Below are 27,786 nucleotides of genomic sequence, written 5' to 3'. Positions count from 1 at the left end.
ATGTGACACACAAGAGATGGGAGACCTTCTTTGAGTATCCTTTCTCACTCTCAACATTTCCTCAGCCCATGTGACACACACTCACACGAGAAGGACAACATTATGCTGTGTGCATGTCGGAGTAGTTGTGTACCATCCCATCATGGCTAGCTTCCATGCACTGAAGACCAGAAGACAAATTAGCCCACGTGTAATTAGAGGAATATGGGAGAGATAGAGAGATGGGGGGGGGGGGGTAGAGACAGAGAGGGGGGGGGAGAGAGAGAAATAGACAGAGAGGGGGGGGGGGGGGGGGAGAGAGAGAGAGAGATAGAGAGAGGGGGGGGGAGAGAGAGTGTGTAGGAGAAAAAAAACTGAGGTGGGAGCATATTCCCCTCTAATGGGCTTTTAATCCATGCACAGCAGACGCATGAGAATGCAGCAGCAAAACTAATTACTGTGATGACTTTTAAAACAACAGCTCTTTTTCCAGTCACAACATGCCCGTCAAGAAGACAAAAGTCTCACTCTATCTTCGTTCTGGTTTACCGCAGGTTACTTTACTGCATGGTTCACATTTGTTAAATATTTGTCCTGGACCTAATACTCCTAAATAAACATACAAAGTTAAAGAGAGAAATAGTAGCAATTTACTAGGTTCTTCTTGTTTTCTTCTTTCTGCTTTCTTCTTAAAATGCATTTTTGTAAACAACCAAGATAACGCTTTGTTGCTTGGTTTGGTTGTGCATATCCATTTCTATCAAATTGCGTACAGAGGCATTTTGGTCTGTGCCCATAAATAACGTCCCTTGGAAATTTACAATTTCCCTTTTGCTAGACCTGTCTCTAGTCTGGCGATACCAGACTAGAGCACAGGGTTTCTGTAATATTCTCTTGATCAGTGCATTGTTTGGTCAAAAATGACCTTAGATATCTAATATTCTTTTTTTGGTCTCTCTGGATTTCTTTTAGGTGACATCTGGATTCCCTGGAGTGAGTTTTAGTTTTCCAAAATCAAATCAAAAAGCTGTGAGACAGAGGGAGAGAGACCAAGAGAGACACGCAGACAGATATGTCTATGAGATGTTTAGTTAATTTTCCATCTGCCCACTTCTTCCTGTCCTATCTTCTTAAGTCCAGACTTGCAGACATAAAATGATGACACTGACATGCATAAACTACCACTTCAGGCTTTAAAACCACAGTTTCCCCAAGAGATGGTAAAACAGCAGAGGTAAACAAAGGCCTGACTGACACAGGGACCCATTTTTAAGGCTGGCCTAGGGGTGTCAGAAGACCATCTCTGCACATCTATCGAACTTACCACTGGTTTCCCAGTAGGGCTTGTTTTATGAGCAGGGCCACACCTGGTTCTTTTAAGTAGTTTTATGAGTTTTCTGAGGCTTTTGTAGAATTCTTACCTGAGGTTCTGTTAGTTGTGGTTGTATTTTGACAGTGACATGAGTTCCATGGTGTGACTGCATAAAGGGTGTTGGAGTAAAAGAAAACCTAGTTTATCAGCAAGAAGAATTTTTGTGTTATCCAGTATCACATTGCTAATGTCAGTTTTGAGGGATGCATTGTGTCACTTTTTTCTTTTGTGAGGTTGGGGGGGGGGGGGGGGTGGCGGCAGGGTGGCCATTCTCTGACCAATGGTGGCCATGGCCCCCCCTGGCGACCATGTATTATGTATGTACATACTTACCAATGAGTATTATTTTAAGGTGTTGCAATGGTTAGTACATTTACATTTAGTCATTTAGCAGACGCTCTTATCCAGAGCGACTTACAGTAAGTACAGGGACATTCCCCCGAGGCAAGTAGGGTGAAGTGCCTTGCCCAAGGACACAACGTCAGTTGGCATGACCGGGAATCGAACTGGCAACCTTCGGATTACTAGTCCGACTCCCTCACCGCTAAGCCACCTGACTCCCTGTAGCCATGAGTAGTCACTCTAGCTACTAGACAGCCCTCAGACTATGGATCGCTTCACTTCAGTGTCCTCAGTTGTGCATGAGCACCCACTCAATATCAGCTCAAAAAACTCTCACCTCCCCACACTTTTGTGCAGCCACACATCCTCAACACCAACCAATCACAGACTTAATAACCCACTATTTCTACAGTACATCATGCTCCTGCCAACCGCTCACCCGGAACATGCATTTATAGTGGCAAAAAAAAGAAGATAGTTATGGCATGTGGCAATTCCAGCTTGCTTATCAGATTGTGTTCACCATACTCTCCCTTTTTTCCTCGGGTGCTCTCCTCTTGGGTCCGCAGGGTAGGGCCTCTGGGGCACCGTAAGCTAACAGCCACAGGCACGACTGGGGAGTTGGAACTGAAGTGTAGTTTGTGTAAGCTGTGCTGTTGTCTAATATTTCCCGGCGTCGTGACTCAGTGTGTTCTCTTCCATTAGTCAGGCTCTTCTCATTGTTTATTCATGCTCAATCACTGGGAGGCATTTAGGTGTGGCGCTGGGGAAAGTGTCTGCGGGATCTTTGATCTCACCACAGAGGGAATAGGGAAATATTTGATGGATAATAATTAAACAAGTCACGTTCAGAAAGCATGAGTCTGTGGAACAAAACAGCTCATAGACCGAGATAACTCATAAACTCAATCTGTTTGCATGGTAACAGTTTTTGTTTTCTAGGAACACAATGTCAAGATGATAAAAAATGTATATATCTAGCTATCTACAGTATCTGGATGGAGCTTCTCCGCCTTGCTCTACCTCCACACCTACTCCTCTCTATCTGTCTACTTCCTGAGCTCCCTGCCTGCATTTCCTCTGTCATCTTATCTCCCTCACTCTCATTACCCTGCCTCCGTCTCATTCTGATTACAGAATTATTAGAGCCCCCTCATACATCCGTATGGCGACAGATCAATTTAATCATAATTCTTTTCTCTTTTTTTCAAACTGTCCCCTAACTCAGTACTGTCTATCCTCACATACACTCTACGGTTTCCTTTTCATTCTGCACTCCAGACAATTTGTATTTTCCATTGCTGATTGATCTTAGAATAGTGTGATATCCATTAAGTTTTAGATATTATATTTGTGGGAATCCCAAAAGTAGAACAGAGAGTGCACATATTTATCATGTTTGCTTTTTCCCAAGCAAAGCTTTCATCAAACTTTAATGAGCCAGATATCTCAACTGAAAAATCCATATCTAATTTTCATAAAATATTATTCCCATATTTGCACTAATAAGAACTAATTACTTGCCCGCACAACTCATTGCTGTATAGATGAAAACTTCTGTAATTTTCAAAGATTGATATATAATAGTCACACTTCAAAAATATAACATCTCTCTAACTTTCTTTCTCAGTACTCTTAAGCAGGTCATCAGTTTGTACTGTATGAAACGTGAGATGAAAGATTTGAACACAACTCTGGTTTCTTCATTCTCATTTTTTCTCACAGTGAAACACATGTACAATAGACGACAGCATCTCTCACAGGGAATTAAGCATGTTCATTATCTAGCTGGGTAGGGGGATGGGGGTAGGGGCACAATGCAGTCTCCATGTTTAAAGCCTCCACATAAGTTAATACATGCCAACAATGATTGACATGGACCACCTCTCGCTGGTTTCATGTGGCCCTTCACGTTGTTATCTCTGTTGAACTTTACATAATTATGAACTCCTTCAGCTGACCTGGAATCAGGTTACCCAACCCAGTAGCCTATAATCACTAGAAAACATTATATTGGTATTTGGGATCCAGGCTGAAAGCCAGCTCCATGCCATTGCCTCAGTGGCTGGTGAAGAGGTAGACTGGGATGCATGACTAAGCCCGATACAGAGATGAGTGACGTGCACCAGCAGGAAGAGGATGCGATGCATCAACGTGACTCAGCATTTTGAGCTCACACAAATCAATGGTGTGAAATTGATTGAGCTATAATGACATCCAATCCCTTTAATCTTGATTAGAATTTATTCTTTCACATGCTACTGAAAAAATAAATTAAAAATACGAATTGTTAGGAATTAGTTCCACCGCCAACAAGCTTAGCATACCAGAGCATTAAAAAGTCTAGTGTGAGGAATTGCTGTATCATTGCAAACCACAAATTGATTAGCTGTAAATGTTCCGGTGTACTGTACTGTACTGTCCATGTACTGTTTTTAGATGTTGTGTTGGAGAGCGAGGTGTTTGGATGTAATGGGATGCCTGTCTATAGTCTCACTCTTGTATTAAGAAGGTACCTTTTGTTCTGTACCTTCTGTTAGCCATGCCAGCTCCCTGGTATGGCTAACAATACAGCTCTGCTGGGTCTAACAGACACCAGACGTGTGTGTGTGTGCATGCGTTTGTATGTGCATGTGTGACTTTGTGTGTGTGTGTGGTAAGGTTTGGAAGGATTGGAGCACAGACTGAGCCTGCCTTGTTTCCAGGCAGGTTTCAGGAGGCGAGACAACGCCCAGAGGCTTTTTTTCTGTTCTTTTCAGAAAGAAGCACATTACGTAATGCCGGCTGACAGCTCAGAGACTGTTATGCGCTTGCCAGCATGTGTGCCATATACTTTGGTATGTGTGTGTGTGTGTGTTTGTGTGTGTGGTGGGGTGGGGGGGGGTGGATGAGAGCGCAGGGTATGAGTTTGAGTTGGGGGGTCACAGTGGGGTCTGGCTGGGGGAGACACTCCCTGGCTGAACACTCACACATGCCCACATGCAGCAGTCTGTGTCCCACATTCAACTGAAATCCAGAGAGCAGGCTATGGCTGATGTTATCTCCTGTCTTAGTACTTCACCTTTCCTCTGCTTCTAATGGTTCGACCCTCTCTTCACACTCTCAGAGGGCTATCTCCACTCCCTTCCTCCCTTCCTCCCTTTCTCTCTCTCTCTCTCTCTCTCTCTCTCTCTCTCTCTCTCTCTCTCTCTCCCGCTCTGCATCTCTCTCTCTTTCTGTCTCTCTCTCCCCTCCCCCATCTTAGACAGGCAGAGAAGGCACTGTAGATTTCGACAGACTCGGGAATAAAAACCCATCTTGACTGCAATTGAGGGAACCATGTCTCTGACAGATCTACCTGTCATTCGTCAGAACCCGTATCTGTCTAGGATTCTGTCATCAGATGGGCGAGGCTGTGACACAAAGTGATTCACTGATAATTAGAAGAAAGGAGGGGATGGTTGCCAGTAACCACCTTGTCTTTGGTTCTCAAACTGTCTGTTTGGCAAAAAAGCTATTGCTGAGCACATAGATGTGGGGACACTGGACCTCATCCCAACAGTCTCACTGTGTGATGATACTAATGATGAGGGAATCCATGGGCTGCCATCTGGAATGATGGTGTCCTGGCCACAGGGCAATGCTCATTTAATTGGTCTGGTATATAAATGTACCACTGGCTCCCTTCAACGTTGCAAAATAAATTACAATGTCTCTACTGTACATAGAACACTGTGATGGAACTGTATTATTCCATTCATGTTTCACTATATAATCAAAACACTGAGAATATACAGTATAAACTTTTGGTGTGTGTGTGGGGAAGGGGGGGCGGTGGCTTTCTGTGAGGCTCAGGGAGGAGACTCTGGATTGGTTGGACTGGAGTGGCTGCTCCTTACTGGGAGAGTCCTGACCTGACACATGCAGGGGAGGGTCTAGTCTGGGGTGTCTCCTTCCTGATCTTTATGCACTGCAGGGCTTGTCTGTCTGCAGCTCTTGAATCAATAAAACAATGTAACAGCGAAGGCTCCTCATTGTCTATCAAATCTATTACATTGATGGAAAACTGCCTTGGTAATATTTATGTATTAACATCTTCATCATAATAATTTTTTTAATTCATATATTTGGCAGAATATACTGAAATGAACATTACATTACTCACATTTATATTAGGCTATGGGCCTACATATTAGCATCATACAAATGAAGGATACTCCTGCACAAATCCTTCCGCCTGTCTTGTCTTCCAGCAAGCTGAGATCAAACCACATCCATCTGTGTCTTCCACCTGCTTTAAAAGTTCACAAAAAAATAAATTAAATCCTACACCCACCACACCCACTACTGATTCAGACTGATTCTGGCTACTTGTGTGCACGCGCGCGCGCGTGTGTGTGCAAGGGTGAATATCCATGGCAATGATGACGTCATCTCCCTTGCTCTAATAAGAGGAGACCCCGTGGCTTCCAAAGTCTGCCTTCTTTCCCCGCGCTATAGCCCTACTGGTTATCATTTTGAGTGATAACGGTAGGTCCTTCACAATACCGAGGTATCATTGGGCGAACTTTGTATTGGAAACGCCTTCTGGTCAGGGTTGGTTGAAGGCGTACAATTTTATTCCACCCAGAGCTGAGAGCTTACACGGAGGGGCGGCTCGGAAACATCTCAAGCTTGGGAGAGAAAATACTTTATCTGGTAAAGATGAATTTGTTGGTGATTAACTTGACATTTTATTTATTTATTTTGTTAATAAACGTAAAGTGACGTTTGGTAATGTTAAATATCTGCGCGTTAAAGCCACGGTGTAGCCAGCCTACTAAGTAGTAAATCCTTTGCTGTCAGTGCAGCCAAATCCGTCAGGCCGGGGCGTCTCGTGGGATAGTAGCTAGCTAAACTAGCTAGCAAACGTTGCAAGCTATTTTGTCTTATCTAGCGAAGTGCTAGTTAAGTTATTTTAGTATTCCACAAGCTACCAGTACTACGTTAATAGTTAACATTGGCTTTGTAGCTAGCATTGCGTTCGTATTTGGTACAAACCAGCCAACACTATTTCCCTGAAGGACAGTTAGTTAGCAGGGAAGGTAACTCTAAACTACTTTTACGTTAATTAATTGTAGCTATGTGATTTAGTCTGACAATGATGGATAAGCAATGTAGCGTTACAGTAGTAACAAATGGAAGGCGCAGTAATGCTGCAGGCCAGCATTATTGGCTGTCAAGCATCAGCAGCAGCATCCGCAGCAGTTGGAAGTTGATTTTATCTGGTTCGCCACATTTTTATGATTTTTCCATTACGACAGATTAGTAATAATTTGTTTGTCCCCGTCTTTCCAGGTGCTCTGACAGGATTACTGATATTCTCACGATCTTCACCTTATTGCTCCAAACGGTTGTCCCTCTCCCTTCTCTTTGGACTGAACAGTTAATTGCGAGCGACAATTTGAACACATTACATAGACATGGATAAAACGGAGCTGATTCAGAAAGCCAAGCTAGCCGAGCAGGCCGAGCGTTACGACGACATGGCAGCATCTATGAAAAATGTAACGGAGCAGGGAGCGGACCTGACATGCGAGGAGAGAAACCTGCTGTCAGTTGCCTACAAGAACGTTGTCGGAGCTCGTAGGTCAGCATGGAGGGTCATCTCCGCTATCGAGCAGAAAACTGAGGGGAGCGACAAAAAGCTTCAAATGGTCAAGGAGTACCGGGAGAAGGTGGAGTCGGAGCTGCGAGAGATCTGCAACGATGTATTGGTAAGTATTGTCGAGCCGTGTAGCCATGTTTCAAAATCACAAGGATTAGCATTTATCAATTGAGCCATTTTGTAATGCCTATTTGGAAAAAAGGACAGGAAGAGTGACGACGTTAGAATGAAATCATCTCCAAGCCTGGGGGTTTAGCACAAGCAACAAATGGGGTCACTCGGGGTATAAAAAGTAGCATGGTTTAAGTGAGGCACTATTCACTTGATGTTGATACAATTGTAATAAAAATTGCAGATTTGCTATACTACAAATGACAATTGGCATCTGTAATACTCACTGTCACGTTAGACAATGGCAGTCATAATTTTTCACAAGGAAGTATTTTCATTCACAGACTTTTGCTTTTGCCATAGTGATTTTCATCTAAAACTGCTGGAAGGCTGCACCAATTTATTCTTTGTGAGCAGTGGTGCAGTGGAATGACCTACCTTCTCTACTCACAGCCCAGAATCAATATATCTGTTGCAGGCAGAAAGCTGCACCTCTCCCCCACCCCCAACCGTTTCTCTTGGAAATTGCAGAGAATACTCAATCAGGGTTTGTCTGACTGAGTGAGAATTTACTGTTCAGATAATCTTAACATGAGTGGTCCTGTTTGGAAGGAGGACATTTCGCGTGAATCTCTTTCGCTGGCAGGAGTTGATATGCTAAATGAAATGAGGCAGAACAGTGTGAAAATTGGGCCACCAGGAGGGTTCTACTATACTGCAGAGAGACTAAATTAGGATTGCACCATCCTTGTCCTTAGAAGGAGGGGGGGGGGGCCTTACTTGGCTTTGAACTTCCTATCTGAACTGTTTGCTGTTTCTGTCTTATCGGTTGTCTCCATGCCAAAAGGTTTATTGTTGCACCTGCGAGTGGGTGTGGTGGTCATGGTGACAAACGGCACTTGTCTTTTTGCTAAGATTACATATCGTGGCCCCCTAGTGTTGGTCCCAAACATCCAGTGTCTGCCTTCTTGGGTACTATGTGGAAGTGTTGAAGGATACTGGCCCACTCTGTCATACTGTGCTTGACCTTACCATCAGCTTACTGTGTGACTCAGCCCATGTGTATGACTATCCTCTGTTGTCACCTTGTCCTGCAGCAAAGTAAACCTGAGCTGAGGAAGAGTGTGTGTTGTTGAAGTGCTAAAAATAGGGCGCAGATATTATCGCCGTCGGCGGATTAAGAGATGTTTGTGCGAAAGCTTAGCTGCATTGTTCAGCTTATCCCCCTCCGAACCATGGGGGTGTCCTGAACATCAGGGCCCCATAGAAAAGGAGCCCTTAGAACAAAACAGGCTATTGAAGCCTAATGCACTTCCTTCACACAAGTGCTGCTGGGTGAAATGGACTAACGTCATGTTTTAAGCTCCGTTCACTGCTCCTAACCTCTACGAACGTTGATGTTGGTTTGGTAGCATCACTGGTTTCCTGTCAAAAAGGGAACTGACTCCTGTTCTCCCACACACTATAGCTAGAGGGTCCTAATATTCTTTACCACTAGCAATTTCTCGAGTAGCTTGTCATGTCTGCTGGGAAGACTGTTCAGAAAGGGCACAGTCATATGGGGAAAGAAAATCTCAGTGTGGTCTATCTATTCCAGAGCAAGCTGGGAGCTGGAACACCCAATTTAAAGCCGATCCACAGTAATCCAGATTGCTCCGTCTTATATCCGCACCCTTTGATCCGGTCTGTGGCGGTACTGGCTTTCTGTGCAGGCTAGCAAGCAATGCAGATAGCACCTCTGTATTGCAGAGACCTTAAAAGCCACCCATCTGTGGCCTCATCACATCCTGTCCCTACCTTCCTGCACTGACCCTGGCACTCCTCATCATCATCATCATCCTCATCCAGGATGGAGTGCCGGTGGGGCTCCTGCAGAGCGAGCTCTGAGGACAGCATCTGTGTGCTCTAGTTCTGCGCTGGCCATCTGGTAGACTCGCCCTTCCAGGCCCCCATCTGGGCCACGGCGTGCAGGCTCTTTATTACCTAATCCTAATACTGTTAGGCTACATTCTCCAGAGAGGCACAGGTACACGATTCAGGGACTGAATGTGATTAGTGCTGCTGGACATTGTGGAAGAACCTGGTGACAGATGTGATACGTGTAGCCTAAATGAACTAACCTAGAAAAACCCTGTAAGAAAAGACATGTCATGGGCTATGTTGTCTCAACCTGATCAATAATACGGTAAGCCTTGCCCTGCTGTCGGTGCCCTGTAAGGTGCCCTGCCCTGCCTTCTGCTCTCATACATCTTCTCATCTCTGCATATGTCAGGTGTGCACATTCCTCTTCTCCTGCTCCGTGAAGGCAGCTCCCTACAGCAAGCTCAAACGCTTGCCAGGGACAAGATGGAACAGGAAGATATGAGAATGCAGAGAAATGATCAAGTGTGTGCCAGTACTATGAACCAGAAAGCAAACTGACTTGTGTGCGTGTATTCAGTGATAGCTCTGAATGTCTGCATTCAGTGTAGGCTGTGTGAGGTGCCTCTCGTCAGGATGTCTGTGGTGAGGATGCCTCTGAGAGGAAATGCGGCTGGCCCTGCCCTGTTCCTGGGGCCGCCAGCTCTGCGGAAAGCTGATCGTGTGCTCGAGCAGGAGAGCATGTGTTATTCCAGGACATGCAGCTTACTATAGTCTTGTGTTGACTGCCCCACGCTCCCATATAGCTGACCTTGTGGGGTTAGTTGTCGTGAATTAGATCTCTTTCTGGCGCTACTAATCATTGTCAGTCCAGTCTGTATGATGGTGACTCCACCCAGGCTCCCCTCGGTGCAGGGTCACCTCTAGCTGGGTTCAACCCCGGACATGATGCTGGAGCCAGATTTACACCAATGATCTCATCTCTCCTACCAGTGCTGACCTAACTGGAGGCGAGGAAGCGTTAACCATGGCAAAAGCCAAGCATGGGGGACAAGCATGTTACAGGCCTTTCCCTCAGGGGAAGTTGTGAACTGTGATCACACAGGAAGACAGTAGTAGGCCTGTGCACTTCTTGCACCAGCATTGAGCAGAACTTGTTTCTACCACAACCAGTGTGTGGCAAGTCTGAGGCTGGGGTTAGGCTCCTGTGTACAGCAGCCATGACTACATAGTGGTTACACTCAACACTGCTTTTGTCTTTTTAACTGATTTTTGACTTATTCTTTTCATGGGGCTGTGACTAAGAACTCTGTCTGTATAAATGTGCCACCAAAAGAAATATCCAACCACATCTATGGGTTTTACACATGTCAGGTTATCCCCTCCTCTCCCATTTTCCAAAAGTGTCTTTTCTGTCTTCTTGGTTTAAAGTGGTAATATCCACTAACGACTCATTTCAAAGTCCTGTGTTGTCATCTTGGTAACATTGTGGTAGATGCCTAAGCACAATGACTTGTAATAATTCTCTCCCCTATCAATTTACAGGGACTTCTGAGCAAATACCTGATTGACAACGCCCCCAACTCGGAGAGCAAAGTCTTCTACTTGAAGATGAAGGGAGACTACTACAGATACCTGGCCGAAGTGGCTTCCGTGGACGACAAGAAGGGTAAGTCCAGCCCTAGTCTCACACCAGGGGCCAGGCTCTGCCCTGGACATACCCAGTATTTCAGTGGGAATGAGGTGGTGCACATGGAACAATTTCATCTGCATATGCTACTATGGTCAAGTAAGATACATTTCGTCTTATTCATTTAGCTGATGTTTTTTTATGTTTTATAATATTTCTGAGGACAGCTGCCAGATTGACAGAGGCCAGTGTAGTTAGGCAATCTAGTTTTGGACTGGAATTTTCTTCACATGAAATGATTGTGGACCTCAAGGGTATTTACCATGTTCTTACTCAAGCATCCCTGACCCAGCAAGCTGCTGTTCTCTGGCTAGAAGGACTTCTGCTTAGATCTGTGTGTGTTGGAGCTGCATCCAGACGTGCGCTCCAGGGGACGACAAGCTTGTTTGTTTAGTTCAGGCTGGGTGGGTTTGGGCTCTAAACATGGGTGATGTGTTTCTGAACGTTCCCTAGCATGCTCTCCCTCACCCGGCTGCCCCTCCCTCCCAGTGAGTCAGGCCTCTGCAGCCTTGCTGTCAGGCCCCTTTGCTCCCAAGTCTGCCCCCCACCCCCACACATCATACGAGTCTGGATTACTGCTGTCTGAGCCGTCAATCCTCTCCCCCCAACAACAGCATGACCCTCACTTCACTCTAGAACGGAAGGAAATTCCTTGGCACTAGGCGACTGAGTTACTCTTTAGTGTTTCACTAACTTGCTTCTATGTGGGCGACATGTAGCCTAGCTAATGCAGGAAGATTAGTTATGCACTAAAGATAAAAAGGTGAAGTTGCTTTATGGAAGGGATGGTTCTAAGCACAGTACTTCATTTATCACTCCCAGATATGGTTGAAGTGGTCAGTACTGACTCAGGACACTGGACAGCTAAGGAAATGACAGTGGCCTAAATGGGCTCCATGTCTGTGATCCCACTCGTACCCTGAGGCCTCTTCACATTACGTTGTCTCGTTGCTACTAGTCACATCGTCTGAGTCTTGGTTTCTCAACCTTTGCAAATGTCACTGTCCCTGCCATCAATCTAAATGTCGCCTTCCTTCCTTGTTTCCTCAGAGACGATATCCAACTCTCAAGACTCCTACCAGGAGGCGTTTGACATCAGCAAGAAGGACATGCAGCCCACACACCCCATCCGCCTGGGCCTGGCACTCAACTTCTCTGTCTTCTTCTATGAGATCCTCAACTCTCCAGAAAAGGCCTGTGCCCTGGCCAAGCAGGTGAGGTTCATCTGTAGACGCACACGTTCATATGTATGTGAACAAGGGACGTTCATTGTTCGATTATTTGCTGTTAATAATTTAACCGGTTCAAAATGTATTAACTGATAACGTTTGTAGTCTCCATTGTCAGTGTAGAAATGGCAGTAATTGCACCCCAGTGTTCCCAATATATTCATCATTACCGCCGCAATCTCCGGCTGTTCCTTTAAATTGTTTGTGCATTTTGTATTTTAGTCCTTAATGATTAATCGATTATTGATGTTAACATGTTCAACTATCGGTTAAGGAAAATGCACGAAATGTGCAACCTTAATGTGAACCACTGTACGTGCGTGTGCTTGCAGGCCTTTGATGATGCTATCGCAGAGCTCGACACCCTGAGTGAAGACTCGTACAAAGACAGCACGCTCATCATGCAGCTGCTCAGGGACAACCTCACAGTAAGACCCTCTGGCCTCCTCCCAGTGCTGCAGAAAGTTGTGGCGTTGCACCCCCCCCCCCCCCCCCCCCCCCCCCACGCACGCACGCGCGGACGCACACACAAACCACTGCACCTCCCCAGCATTTTCACTATTGATCTGATGTATTTTCCAAATGAGGCAGTTCCTTTTTCTTAAGATCGTGCTCAGTCATGTGGTAGTGATTCACTGATGTCATGTAAGGGGTGTTTTGTACACAGTAACAAAGTGCTTTATGCATGCTGTCCCCCCCCACCCTCTACTTTCTGCAGCTATGGACGTCTGACAATGCAGCAGATGAGGCAGAGGCTGGAGAAGGAGGAGAGAACTAGAGCGCCCCCTGTCCTCCTCACAGAAAAATAAAAAGACAAAAAAGAAACCTTTTTACACATCTTCATTCCTTGTTGTTCCACTTGAAATGATTATAGTATTGAAAGTTCGTTGTCGCCATGGAGCTGTGTATGTGTGGAAATTCAAATCATTTTAGTTTTCACCACTCTGCTTTTGGTATGAAGAGGCTAAATGAATAACGTGATATCTCCATTCTTGAGTTGGTGTTTGTCCTGGCCTCCCCGATGTACTGTTTCTGCTCTAGAAAAGGATTACTAGCTTCACCTAACGTTAACATCAACTGTCTGTTTGACATGAGACTGACAATGAAGGAAGGAAGGAGAGAGAGATTGAGGTTTGTATCTAGGCGGGCTTGTATGCGTCCATGTTGAGGAAGGGATGACAACACTGTCACCCCATCCTCAAATTTGACAGGAATGTTGGTAGACCTCTATCTCCCAGACATGGCCCTGTAAACACCTGCCTAGTGTCGTATGTAAACTTGAACACTCCTCCTGAGGCCATTGTTCTCAAGCTAAGTAGCAAGACCACAAGCATCTCTGTAGAACAAATCCAACAGGCCATGGTCTCTTGTGACAGATGGTCTCTCTGGAAGGTCATGAAAATCCCCCCCCCCCCCCCCCCTCTCCACCTTGTTCATAATATTCACCTCAGTGTTACTTGGTAGCATGTCTGACAAGGAAAAGGTGGCACTTTAAGACCAAAAAAAAAAAAAAAAGATTAAAAAACTAAAAGTACATGCATGGCCATTTTTGCAACGTACACTGGAATGGAAATTAATATTGCGCATACACAAGTCCCACTTGTTTAAGACCTTTTCATTGCAGGTTTGTGCACTTGTGAGAGGGTGTATGGTTTGTCCAGTGATTGTCATTAGAAATTCGGACCACTTGTGTTTTTGCTAATCATTGATTGTAGTCCCCAAAGCCTTGTGAAAATGTTTAATGCCCTATGTAACAGCTATGTAACATGAATTAAAAAAAATTACATTTTATAAACCATACCTTTTATGTGTCTTTAAATTAGTTTCACTTATGTGAGAAACATCTAACTCTTTGTGTCATGTACATTTACATTAGGATGATTCCTGCATATCAATGTTTAGTGAGACATTGTATATAGTAATTTAAAGTCAAGCATGTAAAATGAGAAAGTGACTGTGAGTCACTTTAGGCCACTTCAGAATTACCACTGCGAAGTTCAGATGCATAAAAGCTCAGAAACATTATTAATAGACCGGCTGAGACCTCTGAGTATAGCAGGCTTTCAGAAACCACTCACACCCTGCGTGAATTTTTCGACCACCTCAGTGACATATTACTCAGAACAGAGTATCTTAGACCACCTGAGGGAGGCTACGCTGTGTAAGATTCGTTTTTGGTTTCTTACATGGTAGCCTACAGGTCTAAAAACGGGGCATTGCCTGGATACAAACACCGAATTAAATGGACATGCTGACGTTGAGATAAGATGTCCAAGCATTAAAAATAGATCTGCGCAGATGTCGCTCAGTTTGCAATCCCCCTGCTAAAGCTTTATTATTCTTATGTAAGAGCTGATGACTAACGCCACAATTTTTTGCATCCGAATTGCAAGTCTACATTTATTTCCTAGTTTCTAAAGATCCAAGTGGATGTAAACGACAGCTCGTTCATTGATGGAGATAATGGAGTGATATCCGTCCTTTTATATCCGTCTGTAATAGCAGCATTTTTTTTTACCGAGTTTACAGTACTTCCGGGTGTACAGGCGCTCGCTCTGAACACGAAAAATTGTTACATTAGAGACACGCGAAACACATTAAGAATCGGATTTAGTTTGTTACAGTGACTGAAATTTGTTACATTTTCACCCGTTTGGTGCTTAAACTTACACATAAAAGCAAGTCAAGAGAAGAACTCATAAGGAGCAAAGAAACTGTTCAGCCGAGTGATAGGAGCTTTTGACAATTAATTGTAATCACAAATGTCGACATGAGACTAATATTTTTGTTTCTATTCACTCGATTACTAACTAATTGTTGGACAAAACCGCCTGCGGATGTTGAAGACCGTGAACATGGTAATATACAAACTTGATTTTCCGTTAAACTAGAGTGTATGAATGACTCATGACTTAACACAATAACACAGCTGTGTTACATCCACAGCTGCCGAGTTGCCTATAGATAATTTGCGAGTAGGTAAACATATTTTCGTGAAAAGTGTAATAACTTCGATCTGTTTGGATCAATACAAAATCCGTCTGGTTTATAAAACAGCTGATTTGGATCAATAAACTAAGTGAGTGTCACTACCCGCCTTTCAGACACCCTCAGCATAATGCTGACAGACTTTGAAGTCTTACCTATTGCCAATCTCCAGACCCACTCAGTCAGAAAGCGGGACATCCAGACACACACCCATGTTGAAAAACTGCTGAGTTTCACAGCCTTGCAGAGGTAATAATACTATCGCAAAGACCCTTCTACTGAGGCATCTGTTTGCATGTGGAAAGTTTGACCTTTTTCAATTACAAGTATATGAAATATACTCTTCAAGTAACTGGTTATTTGAATCAATCATGGTCTGAGTGTATTCTGTTCTGTTTGTGTCCTCTCTAATTGGAGTGTTGTAGTTGACCTTGGAATCAGTGTCTTTGTTGTCTTTTCAGACATTTCAAGTTGTACCTGAGGACAAACACAGAGCTGTTTACAGATGACTTCAGGGTAGTGTTTGTGAACGAGGATGGTAGAAAGGAGAGGTATGATGTCAACAGACAGAACTACTTTACCGGACATGTCATTGGTAAGACAAACAGGTTGGCCTGAATAGCAATTTCTAAAAAGCCCTAAAATGTCTGAATTGGAGTGTCTGATTACATATGTCATAGCTACTTACCATCCTATATCCATTTAAAAGGAGAGGAGAACTCTCGTGTGCAGGCACACATTGATGATGGTGAATTCTCTGCACACATCCTCACTGACGAGACAGAGTACAACATAGAGGTACGCTCCTTCTCATCAAAGGAGAATTCGAAACACAAACTCACTCCTAAGCCTAAGACTAAGAGAAGATGTTGGTGTCCCTCCCTCCCTCCCTCCCTCCCTCCCTCCCTCCCTCCCTCCCTCCCTCCCTCCCTCCCTCCCTCCCTCCCTCCCTCCCTCCCTCCCTCCCTCCCTCCCTCCCTCCCTCCCTCCCTCCCTCCCTTTTTCTCTCTCTCTCTCTCTCTCTCTCTCTCTCTCTCTCTCTCTCTCTCTCTCTCTCTCTCTCTCTCTCTCTCTCTCTCTCTCTCTCTCTCTCTCTGTCTATGTCTCTCTCCCCCCTCTCCCCAGCCCCTGTGGCGCTTCACAGGGACGCCCCCTGATGGCCGTCTGCTGGTATACCGCTCTGAGGACATTAGGAACATCAGCCGGCTGGGCTCGCCCAACGTCTGTGGCTACGTAAACGCAAACTCCAACGACCTACTTCCTGAGAGCATTATCTCCAGCCTACCGGCAGAGGAGGAGAAAAGCCAGGGAAAGGGTGAGCTCGAGATTAGAAAGGAGGGCGTGTGTGAGAGTGGGATGAAGGCACGTGGACAGCGGGGGTGCATGTGTGTGTGTCTGTGCGTGGTGCGTGGGTGTGTGTCTGTGCGTGGTGCGTGGGTGTGTGTCTGTGCGTGGTGCGTGGGTGTGTGCAACACGGTGAGATTTCTACCGTGCTCCAGTCAGTGATTTAAGCTGATTGAATCTCCGGTCATACATCACAGCAACAGACACATGGCGTGAGTGTCCTATTGTTCTGCTTTTCCTCCAGCCTCAGTGGAGTGAGGGAAGCAGAGCTTCCTCAGTGGAAAAAGATTGCCATATCCTGTCCCTGTGCTGACCTGTGTACCACCTCAAAAATGTCTGTCTCTATATTTATAAAGGACGTTCATAATTCGAAGGTGTTCTTCAGGCAGTGTGTTCCAGCTCCCAGCTTACGTTCTGTCTCACTCAGGCGACATATTCCACTAGAGTTAAATTAATCATCATACCCTCATTGCTCTTATCAATTATACATGGGAGGTTAATTATATGGGTGTGGTACCAGAGGGAGGTGATGATGACATAACTGTAGAGGCTGTAGGAGGTGCAGATTGAGGGAAGTTGATGAGTTGTATTCTGTCTCCTCTCCTCTGTTCTCTGTTCTCCTTTTCTCTCCTGTCCTCAGAGTCTGCGGTCAGAGAGAAGCGTTATGTTCATGACCACAAGAAGAACACCTGCCCTTTGCTTCTGGTGGCGGACCACCGTTTCTTCAAGCACATGGGCCGCAACGAGGAGAGCACTACCCTAAACTACCTGGTGTGGGCAGTTTTTACAATAAACAGAATTAGGGACAATTTATGTAAAGTCCTAAAATGTGAATAGAATGAATGCTGTCAATTAATTTGTGACACATCTGCAAAAGACAACATGTCGCCAGTGTCTGTTTCATTGATATTTTTTACGATTGTCAACAATTTCAGAAACGTCCTACAAAAATGTTCCTATGGTTACTGAGTGTACCTGTTGCAGATTGAGCTGATCGATCGTGTGGACGACATCTACAGGAACACATCATGGGATGACGAGTTCAAAGGTTATGGGGTCCAGATCCAACAGGTGAAGATCTATGTTATGACATCACTCAGAGAATCACCAATGCCAATCCTGTTTACTTACCCATAAGATCCTCACCAGATCATCATTGAGAAGAGCCCCACCTCTGTGCAACCTGGGGCTGCCCACTTCAATATGGTGGGCAGTCCAGTGGAGGGAGAGGATGTATGGGATGTGAAGATGCTCCTTGAGGTAGACTCAAAGTTCACCCCAACCCGGATGACTCTGCACAACATTAGGACACGATTTCTTCCCCTTTCTCTCATTCTCATTATTTCTTTGTTCTCTCATTCCAGCAATTCAGCGTAGACATCGCTGAACATGCACCCAAAGTGTGTCTGGCTCACCTGTTCACTTACCAGGACTTTGAGGGTGGGACCCTGGGCCTGGCATACGTGGCCCCCTCCAGACCAGGCGTCCCTGGTGGGCTCTGCTCAGAGAGTAAGCCCCCTTGTTAGGTTACCCCTGGTTAACGCTTTTCTCTGTTGAATATCCCATTGTATTTCTGGGGGTCATTCAGGGTTCGTTTCTCCACCTCCAGAGTGTCCTTCATCGGCAACGGAGCAGAGATCGATCTACCTCAACACAGGGCTAACCAGCACTATGAATTATGGGAAGACGATTCTCACCAAGGTGTGTGAATGGAGCTGTACGAATGATCCTTTTTTTCTGAAGTCTGAAAGAGCAGATAGCAATCAGCAGAGCTTGTACCATCTGGTCTTCTCAGGAGGCAGACCTGGTGACCACCCACGAGCTAGGCCATAACTTTGGGGCGGAGCACGACCCAGATAACATCCCCCACTGCGCCCCCAGGGAGGATCAGGGTGGCAAATATATCATGTACCCCATCGCTGTGAGTGGGGACCACTCTAACAACAAGGTAACCCTCCATTCCATCCCAAAACAGCTTCTACAGGGCCAGATGTACACCACCGATGTGCTGTATATTTGTATGTGTTTAGTGTAGAATCGTAATTTACACGTGACAGTTGCATTTAAGGTGACAAGAACAGCTGGATGCTTCTCATATGAACTCACTGACTGACCACGAGTCGTGTGGTACCGGTGGTGTGTTTGGCGCCCCCAGCTGTTCTCTAACTGCAGTAAGAGCTCCATCGTGATGCGTCTGAGGGCCAAGGCCCCCGTGTGTTTCCGGGAGAGGAACATCAACGTGTGTGGGAACTCTCGGGTGGAGGAGGGGGAGGAGTGTGACCCGGGGCTGCTGCACATCCACAACGACCGCTGCTGCACGTCTGAGTGTAAGCTCCGAGGCAACGCCAAGTGCAGGTGGGTCAGCTGCTCCTCTGATCGCTGGCGGGGGCTGAGGGGGCAGGTGCAGAGGAGTTGATGGTGTGTGGGAGATGGATGTTTCTAGAAATGTAGAACAGCTTCTCGGGTTGTGATGCTGTCTCGGTTGACCATCTGTTTCCTCTCTCTCTCTCTCTCTCTCTCTCTCTCTCTCTCTCTCTCTCTCTCTCTCTCTCTCTCTCTTGCTCTCTCTCTCTCTCTCTTCTTCTTTTGCCCCGCCCCCCATGGCAGTGATAGGAACGATGCGTGCTGTAGAGATTGCCAGTATGAAGTGAAGGGTAAGGTGTGCCAGCAGCCCATCAATGCCACTTGCAAGGGGAGGGCCTACTGTACAGGTGAGCCCTTTACCCACTGATGAGACAGAGAGAGATGCTCATCAACACAGCACACTACTCACTATACCGCCAGATAATAAAATGATAAATTGATCACATGGAACACATGTCATTTTCTAGCAAGCTCACAGTCTTGTGACACAACAAACTGCCTTTAAGCAAAAACAAGTGTTTACCTTTTTAAGATCAAAATGTTGGTCCCGGTGTTGTCTAAGATGTTTTATGTTGGTCGCTTGTTGTCCCCAACAGGAAACAGTAGCGAGTGTCCGTTCCCTGAGAATGCTGCTGACCAGACGGTGTGTCTGGACAACGGCGAGTGTCTGGGCGGAGTGTGTATCCCCTTCTGTGAGGCAGTCCTGAAGCTTCACTCCTGCGCCTGCAACGGTACCCAGCTCAAATGGCCCACGATGGTCACAGGGATGACCTCCCCAAAACTCTTGATCATAAGAGAGATGTTACCCAAGTTTTACACTTAAGACGCAGCCCAATAATGGATGAGTCCTCTCCTCTCTCCTAGACACCAACTCCTGTAAAGTGTGTTGTCGCAGCGCCAAAGGAGTGTGCGCTCCCTACCAGGATGACAAGGAAAACTTTGTGTACCTCCGCAAGGGCAAACCCTGCTCCGTGGGGTTCTGCGACGGAGCGGTACGACCTTTAACCCCCTTTCAGCTCCTGTTTTTCTTTCTCCAAGCTCGGATTTAGAAGTCCTGTTTTTCCTCTCAGGGAAAGTGTATGAAGGAGATCCAGGATGTCATCGAGAGGCTGTGGGATTTCATCGACAAGCTGGACATCAACACCTTCGGGAAGTTCCTGGCCGACAACATTGTGGGCTCAGTGGTGGTGTTCTCGCTCGTCTTCTGGGTCCCCCTCAGTATCCTGGTCCACTATGTGGTATGTGCACAGGCTCTCCCAGTGCCGGTCCTTCCTACAGGCGACATAGGCAGCCGCCTGGGGAGGCATGAAGAGGGGGGCGGTAGAGACAAACCTTGCCTAGGGCGCCAAATGTGCAAGGACCGGCACTGGACTCTGCGCTTGAGTAAAATGGTTCACAGGTTGTGTTTGTCACTAACATCTATTTTGTGTGAAATTTAGGACAAGAAACTCGACGTGCAGTATGAACAGACAACCAAATCCATGTTCTTCTCAAGTGTAAGTTCTGCTCGGGCAGGATCACAGTATGTGCTGTTGTCATGGAGATGCTCCCCCCCCTCCCCACTCACTAACACCCTGTTTGTATTCCCAGAATGCAGAGCTGTTGAGCAGCCTGGACTCATCCTCAGTGAGGATCTTCAAGCCCTCTGTTCTCTCAGCTGCCATGCGCTTCCAGGCCTCTGGCCCCCAGCAGACCAGCACACCCCCAATCTCACCCCCAATCTCAGCCCCAGCCCTGGCCCCAGCCCTGGCTGCAGGTCCTGCCACTGCCCCAGCCTCCATCCCCAGTCCAGGCTCCAACCAGCCTCCCCTGGACAGCCCCCGCATGGCCACCATCCAGGAGGACCCCAGCTTGGACTCCCACCTGGACACTGAGGCCCTGGGAGCCTTTCCCCTGCCTAAGGGCTCCACCTCGCGCTCCTTTGAGGACCTGACTGTGCGTCCGCTGGGACGCAGCGACAAGGCCCTGTCGTTCAGACTGCAGAGGCAAGCACGCCTAAACAGCAAGGAGACCGAGTGCTGAGTGAGAAGGCGAAAGAAAGCGATGGATGTGTGTGTGTATGTGTGTGTGCGTGTGTATGTATGTGCAGGAGGCAGTGGGTAGAGATAGAAAAGAACTAGAGTAGGAAGAGTGTGGGGAGCTAAAGAACAGGCCCCTTAACTAGAACAAGCTGGACTTGTGTATTATCTAATATGTGGGATGACAATTACGTAATGATTCATGTTGAGTTTGACATCATGCATTGTAAATTGAAAACATACCCATAGGGCTATGTGTATTGGGTTATAAGCCATATACGGTCATATCTGAAGCTCATATGCTGAATGTTACAAGGGTGGCCATTTTGTTTTGTAGGGACTGTTTTCGAGACAATTTACAGTCTTTGAGAATGACTTCTGACAATCAGAAACTTTGCAAATGTATCTCTACTGTTGTGACAGCCTCATGCGACTTACCACTCCTCACTGTTTATAGTGCCTTATGTTTTTGTTGTTGTATGAAATACTGATTTTTATGTAGTTTTTATCATGTAATTTGCCATACATTGGGATTTCCTATATGAATGCATATTGTCATTTACCACATTTTGTGATGTGTTCTCACTTGCCATACATTGTGATGGATGAGTTTTGTCATTTGCCATTGTTCATGTGTTGTATACCATACATGTTTACGTATACGTCATTATGTCTTACATAGTGAGGTCATGTGACGTACAATAAGCACTTCCTTCCTTTATCTTAGCTAGCTGTGTTGAGCAGACTAGCCCACTGAGATGTCTCTGCACCTCTGCACTCTGTCCTGAAGCACCTCTGCACTAAAGCACAGGGTCATTTTCAACTCCTGCCACTTCCTAACACTTGTGATATCCTTTTTATAGTGTTAACTGTCTGTGTCAAAAATGTGTTTAATGAAACTGATGTCTCGTGACTGCACAGTTTTACCTCACTGAGAAAACTGAAATAAATAAGCACAAACATTTGGCCTCAGAAAGCTTTATAAAAAAAAAAATACAAACATTGATCAATTATCAAAATAACTTGTAAAGACACAGCACAAATCTTGTTCATAGTGAAAGATGAAGATTCCTTTGGAACCAACGAGTTCACAAACAAGGATTCCTTTTTTGTGAAATAAGAAAAATAGAAGTACACAAGAACTACATTAAGGAATTTTTTTTTCAAGCAATGGCATTCAATTCAGAATTGTAATTAGTTCATCAACATAAACTACAAATGTTCTTGACATTTCATGGTGTTCCTCTACCAGTGAGGGAAGTGACATGCCGTACATGATCTCAGCACAGTCCCGCGATCACGTGAACCCATGGGCTAACAGGATGTGATGACACGGCAGGAAGTGCTCATGAAGGTGTTATAGGCCCAGCAGGGGGTATGCAGTGGTCCATCTTCCTCCAGGGTTCAAAGCTCGCTTTGGGGGGCCCATCGAGGATGGATGTGGGGTGTGGTGGGGGCAGTCCTCAGATGACAGGGTTGAGGGCATCATAGAGGCGCTGGACGGCCAGCTCCACCATCTCCCTCAGCGTTTCGTCATCCGTGCTGCCTTCCTCGTACTCCACCGTCTACACACAGGGGAGCAGGGTTGGACGCCATCACAGAACAGAGATGGATGAATATGGAATGTGTGGTGACACACTGAGGCCCGTACTCACTCTGGTCTCTGGGTTGATGTAGGCGGTGTTCCCATCCACAGTCAGGGTGGGGTTCTTGTTGTCCTTGAAGTCCACACAGTCCTCTCCAAACATGTCTCTGTGAAGGTAGTGGAAACCATGAACAAAGATCACCGATCATATTAGGAAAACTAGACTCCGCCTGGGCTTAGGGACAGATGCATGGAGACTCTTGTTGTGCTACCATCCAACACGGCAGTCTCTAGATTGGTGGCAAGCATTGGCAATGTAGTCCAATAAAACTATTTATATTTGTATGTGCTTACTGCAGCATGATCTCCAGTCTCTGGAGGAACAACTCCATGTCCACTCCCTCCTGCTTGGGCTCAGCCACTATAGGAGAAGCAAGCAAAAAGAAATATCAGTTAGGGACTAACTACTAGGAGGGGGGGTTGTGAAGGTTCTGGGACTAAAGGCAGGTTCTGCATACTGACTTTTCTGGGCCTTGGGGTTGGACTGGACCTCCAGAACCACGGTGGTGACGGCATCAGCGTACATGTCGTTCAGAGGGTTGGCGATCCACTGGAGGGACGTCAGGGGGGGGGGGGGGGTGATAAAACATTAGCGAACACCTTCCCGATATATTTCTGGTCCGGTTTAAAAAGGCACACAAACACATCCACCTCACCTCCAACACCACCATGCCAGTCTCGTGCACCAGCGTGATGTTCTTGAAGATCTTTATGGTGATCTTGTCCGATCCCTCCAGCTCCTCCACATCTCCTGCAGTCACATGACACAGCACGTCCATCACAACCTCCCTCACCCACACACGGCAGCAGACCAAGGAGAACCTAGGTACATGGATCCATGTTTGGACTGTACGAGGCCCGCAATGATGACTACATAGGGACTTTAGATGAACTTAGAGCCTAAATATGGAGTATAAATAGATCTTGAATATAGTATAAGAGGAAAATAAAGGTGCACATACTGTATATATATGGAGCATAGTAGTTAATTTTAAAGTTAAAGTTAATTTAATTGAGGATTTTATTTGGGGGTGCATGAAGGTACCCACCGGCCAGGCTGCGTAGCTGGCTGACCAGCAGGGAGATGGGGCCTGAGAAGGGGATGGCCTGGGTCTGCTTCACCGTGCTCATAGCCAGTTCTGTGTAGTCTGGGGAGAGAGGTTTTATTCCAGATGAAATTGATCCAGTTAAGACACAGACAAAGCCCTGGTCCTTGGCCCAGAACACTCAGGCACAACCTCAGAGACACAGACTGACTTTTGTGTGTGTGTGTGGTGGTACTCACTGGACAGGTCGGAGGGGGTGAGGATGTGGTAGCTGAAGTTCCTCTTCACCAGGATCCCAGAAACCCTCTGGCCTTGAGCACACCTCTTATCAGCCAGCGAGCCCATCACCTGCAGCACAGCACAACCATCACATCCTGTCCTTCATCCACAAGTGGGGAATGTGAGACTAGCTCTCCCCAGGTGTCCAGTTTTTGGGCAGGTTTTGGGGTCCTCACCTTGGCCAACTTCTCTCCCCTGAAGTTGAGGGTGACGGCCTCCGTGTTGCGGGGGTTGTGCACCTCGATGTGGACCTCGTCGTTGTCCTCGTACTCCCGGATCAGCGCCGCCTTCAGACGAGCCATCTCGTTCTGCTCCCCGTGCACCAGGATCTGGAGACACACACACACACACGTCTCACATTACACTCACACTCTGGAAATGTGTCAAACATACACAAGCAACGTAACTAATAATCCCCTAAATAATAAGGAATTCTGTTTTACAGAATGTGTGTGGGTTATTTCATACCACGTGAGGAGGCTTCAGAGCCCTGATGAACTCGCTGGTCTGCTGGTAGTCAGTGTGGGCGGAGAAGGAGATGTAGTCCACGGACATCTTCAGCTGCAGCTTCTGACCTGACATGGTCGTGATCTCCTCAGGCTCCGACATGATGTGCTGAGGACAAAATGAACAAAGGCCTGGTCAGAACTGGACCAAAGCAGACCAGTTTCATGCATGGCCCATGACACAAAAAGAGTAAATTAAGTAAATTATTTTCCAAAGCACATGTAAAAATGCCAGGTTTCTATAATACATAATTATAAAAGACCTCTATATACTATAAACTATACTACGCTATATACTTAGAGGAACACTTTAACTCAGGTTATACTACACCATCAGTCAGTAGGGAAACACCAGCCACCTTTGCAAGGGTTCCCTCCACGCAGTATCCAGCGATAATGACCCCGTTCCTCTTGTCGGTACACCAGCTCTCAAACAGCTCCCGGGACAGACCGCTCTGCATCATACCCGGGGAGGCCATCACCACGCTGGGGCCGATGTCGTCAAAGTGGTCCATGCTCTGGAGGGATAGGAGCACTCTGGAATAAGCTTTGACTGGACAGATCATTCAATCACCTGGCTGGGTGCATGTATTTATATGATACTAAAAAGATGGTAAGTTCTATACATGTTCTGATGAGCTCCGTGCCCAGCGCCCACCTTGAGGTTGCTGATGTGCTTGAAGACGAAGGGGTTGTTGACGTTGATGGCCTTGCGGATCTTGTCGTTCATGGCGTTGACGTAGGTCTGGTACACGGCCATGCACTTCTTGGCCAGCGAGGAGGCGTAGTAGATGGGAATGTCATGGAGCTCCGGGTGGTTCTGCCAGTACTCATCTGAAACACACACACAATGAGTACATCTGTACTGTGTGTGCCTACAGACGCACAGGCCAGTGTTGGCGTGTGAGCAGAGGAGGGGGAGCTGCGGCCCCGTCTCACCCAGGATGAGCAGCAGCTCCTGGGCTCGGCCCAGAGCGAACACAGGGATGAGGCAGCGGCCCTCCCGGTTGACGATGTCATGGATGGTGTTGCAAAAGCGAGCCTCCCGCTCCTCCCTCTTCTCATGGATGTGGGTTCCATACGTGGACTCCTGGGAGCACACACACAACCATGACCAAACATATTACCAAGACTAGATGAGGTCCGGGCTTAGGGGCGATGCATGGTGCCACTACAGCCTCTTTTGCTGTGGTTGGTCATCTAGTGTGGTGTTAGTCCTCGGTTGTGGTGTCATGTGTGCTTCAGCTAAAACTCACTGTGATGAGGATGTCTGGTTTGACGCTGGGGATCTCTGCGGCCATCAGATGTCTGTCCTCCTGGCGAGAGAAGTCTCCTGTATACAAAATCTACGGAGAGACAGAGATCCGACGCAGCAAACTGTCAGCACACGTTACTGCAAGTTTATTGTTTCAGTGTGAGACACAAAACTGACACCTATTGGTCAGAATTAAGACGGAAATATGTTTTTCTTTGTCAACATACAGCTTATATACATATATGGGAAGTTCATGTATTATTTTAACTTGTGTGACAGGTAACATGACATGAGCATGGAGAAGTCTTTACTGAGTGGAACTCTCAGATCTCACCTTCACGCCCGCTATCTCGATCATAAACATGGCGGCCCCGAGGACGTGGCCGGCGTGGTAGCACCAGAACTTGATCCCCGCCACCTCCTTCACCTCGTGAAAGTTGATGGTCTCGATCTTATCCATGCTCTCCTCCAGGTCAGTCTCTGTGTACAACATGTCATCTGCAGAGATGTTGCTAGAAAAGGAGAAGTGACAATGAAACGTTTTGTCTTCTTTTTTTCAGCTGCCATCTTGGAATTGCACTGTATTACACAGCCTCTGTGAAGCAAATAAAAACAAGGAAGGCAGTTAGAATGTAGTCTACCTGACTTTGACATAATCAGACAACAGCCAGCGATAGATGGCTTTGGTGGCATGGGTCATGAAGGTCCTTCCTTTGAAGCTGGTTTTCTGGAGAAACCAAGGCAAGGCTCCACAGTGGTCCAAGTGGAAACTAAGGAGATTTAGAAGAAAGGAGGAACGTTTAGTATAAATAATATAATCGAGTCAGTTCAACAGACATCATCAAAAACTGATCGTCCAAGATCCTCATCACTTAGGTGAGGTAAGGTCACTCACTGGCTGATAAGAAGCAAGTCGATCTCAGCTGGATCGATCAAATCAATGTATGGAAGGGCGTCCATGCCTTCGAGGCCTGGATGGATTCCACAGTCCAGCTGAAAGTTTCAGTAGGTCACATGCATTTTATGCTTGCTCATTCAATCTACCTCAATAAAATGTTACATTTGACAGCGTCAGCCGTAAGCGTCTCTGTTCTTTTAATACCATGATTTTTCGGCCTTTGAACTCCAGAATGATGCATGACCGTCCCACCTCCTGACCAGCTCCCCTGAGTAAGACAACAGCCAAGCGTGAGTCAAGAACTTTTCCAAGATAACAGTAACGTCAGCTAGCCTTGAGTGTTTATTGTACACCTGCAATGATGGTGGATAACCAACTAGCTAGCTAGTTAATGACCTCGTTAACAATAAAACAAGCTAGCTATTCTAACAGAGCTCAGGTTAACAGAATACTAAGATAGCTAGAGATATCTAACCATGTGCACTGTGATTACGCTTATTGTTTGTTGTCACAACTGTGCAATATCGATAGTAAGCTTACGTTAGCTAGCTATGCTACTTATTGTAAGTTAACGTTGTTGAGAACTTACAGAGGCCTGATGAGGAGCTGGTCACTCTCCTCGGCTGGTACCGTTACATCAACTTTACGTTTTGTGGCCATATTTTCAGCAAAATAAACTAAAAACTGAATAAGTACGTTTAGTAGATCATCAACATTTCTCCTAAAAGTTGTGCAAATCAGCGGCGCACGCCAACAGAGATACTTCCGGTCCAGTGTCAAATTATGTCCGTCTCACCGGTAGTTTCAATGGTTCCGTTATCGTCTTCTTGCCTCTAATTTTGTAAAACAATAAGCCTAGTACTTAAATTTTACAAAAGTGCTTAAACGAATTACTCCATGTTTCAGTCTTCTTTGCAAGTTTGCACTGCTGAATATATATATAATCAGTTTCAAATAAACAATTGTCAATTAATTATTGCATGATCACAAAATACAGTTTAGAACAAATCAATCACTAAACAGAGTTCCTTAGGTTTCAATAGCTGATCATGCATCCAAAGAATACAGAATGAAAGTACACTAAATTTTACGACTTCATTTCTGTATATGTTGCTAAATCAAACAGCTAAACATGAGTTACCTTGTAACCCCATTTCATTTTCAACATCATCAATACACAGAAATCCTTTGCAAACATGATAATCACAGTAACTGTCAAACATGTCTCCTGGAT

At 46.0% G+C, this 27,786-nt stretch overlaps 3 protein-coding genes across 5 annotated transcripts; 2 read left to right on the top strand and 1 right to left on the bottom strand.

Moving 5' to 3' along the window:
* Window positions 1-6,227: 6,227 nt before the first annotated feature.
* Window positions 6,228-14,004, top strand: ywhaqa (tyrosine 3-monooxygenase/tryptophan 5-monooxygenase activation protein, theta polypeptide a). The gene is made up of 6 exons (XM_067242401.1): window positions 6,228-6,370; window positions 7,010-7,428; window positions 10,836-10,959; window positions 12,031-12,194; window positions 12,542-12,637; window positions 12,928-14,004. The coding sequence occupies exons 2-6, from the start codon at window positions 7,135-7,137 to the stop codon at window positions 12,985-12,987; spliced, it is 738 nt and encodes a 245-aa protein (XP_067098502.1). The 5' UTR covers window positions 6,228-6,370; window positions 7,010-7,134; the 3' UTR covers window positions 12,988-14,004.
* A 757-nt stretch (window positions 14,005-14,761) lies between these two features.
* On the top strand, window positions 14,762-21,896 carry adam17b (ADAM metallopeptidase domain 17b). Of its 3 annotated transcripts, none has more exons than XM_067242397.1 (18): window positions 14,762-15,067; window positions 15,314-15,446; window positions 15,659-15,792; window positions 15,907-15,995; window positions 16,323-16,512; window positions 17,182-17,312; window positions 17,526-17,589; window positions 17,680-17,801; window positions 17,906-18,050; window positions 18,151-18,242; window positions 18,337-18,489; window positions 18,697-18,896; window positions 19,149-19,252; window positions 19,502-19,636; window positions 19,770-19,897; window positions 19,976-20,143; window positions 20,345-20,401; window positions 20,496-21,896. In XM_067242397.1, exons 1-18 carry the CDS (start codon window positions 14,980-14,982, stop codon window positions 20,925-20,927), a joined length of 2,565 nt encoding a protein of 854 aa, XP_067098498.1. In that variant the 5' UTR covers window positions 14,762-14,979; the 3' UTR covers window positions 20,928-21,896. The 3 variants fall into 3 exon arrangements, with proteins under 3 accessions (XP_067098498.1, XP_067098497.1, XP_067098500.1); XM_067242396.1 differs by having other exon boundaries at window positions 17,526-17,612; window positions 17,691-17,801; XM_067242399.1 differs by having other exon boundaries at window positions 14,990-15,067; window positions 15,370-15,446; window positions 17,526-17,612; window positions 17,691-17,801.
* Window positions 21,892-27,288, bottom strand: cpsf3 (cleavage and polyadenylation specific factor 3). Its single transcript, XM_067242400.1, has 18 exons — window positions 27,142-27,288; window positions 26,757-26,820; window positions 26,550-26,647; window positions 26,296-26,424; window positions 25,989-26,166; window positions 25,656-25,745; window positions 25,339-25,489; window positions 25,058-25,233; window positions 24,759-24,917; window positions 24,362-24,508; window positions 24,070-24,222; window positions 23,854-23,962; window positions 23,618-23,716; window positions 23,225-23,319; window positions 23,031-23,118; window positions 22,863-22,929; window positions 22,579-22,675; window positions 21,892-22,488 (listed from the first exon to the last, which is right to left on the bottom strand). The coding sequence occupies exons 1-18, from the start codon at window positions 27,210-27,212 to the stop codon at window positions 22,387-22,389; spliced, it is 2,073 nt and encodes a 690-aa protein (XP_067098501.1). The 5' UTR covers window positions 27,213-27,288; the 3' UTR covers window positions 21,892-22,386.
* Between the last annotated feature and the right edge of the window lie 498 nt (window positions 27,289-27,786).

The sequence above is a fragment of the Osmerus mordax genome, chromosome 8, assembly GCF_038355195.1.
Source record: "Osmerus mordax isolate fOsmMor3 chromosome 8, fOsmMor3.pri, whole genome shotgun sequence".
In the NCBI taxonomy this organism is placed as follows: domain Eukaryota; kingdom Metazoa; phylum Chordata; class Actinopteri; order Osmeriformes; family Osmeridae; genus Osmerus; species Osmerus mordax.
The sequence above is the reverse complement of the archived record's forward strand: the minus strand, read 5'-3'. Positions and strand labels throughout refer to the sequence as shown.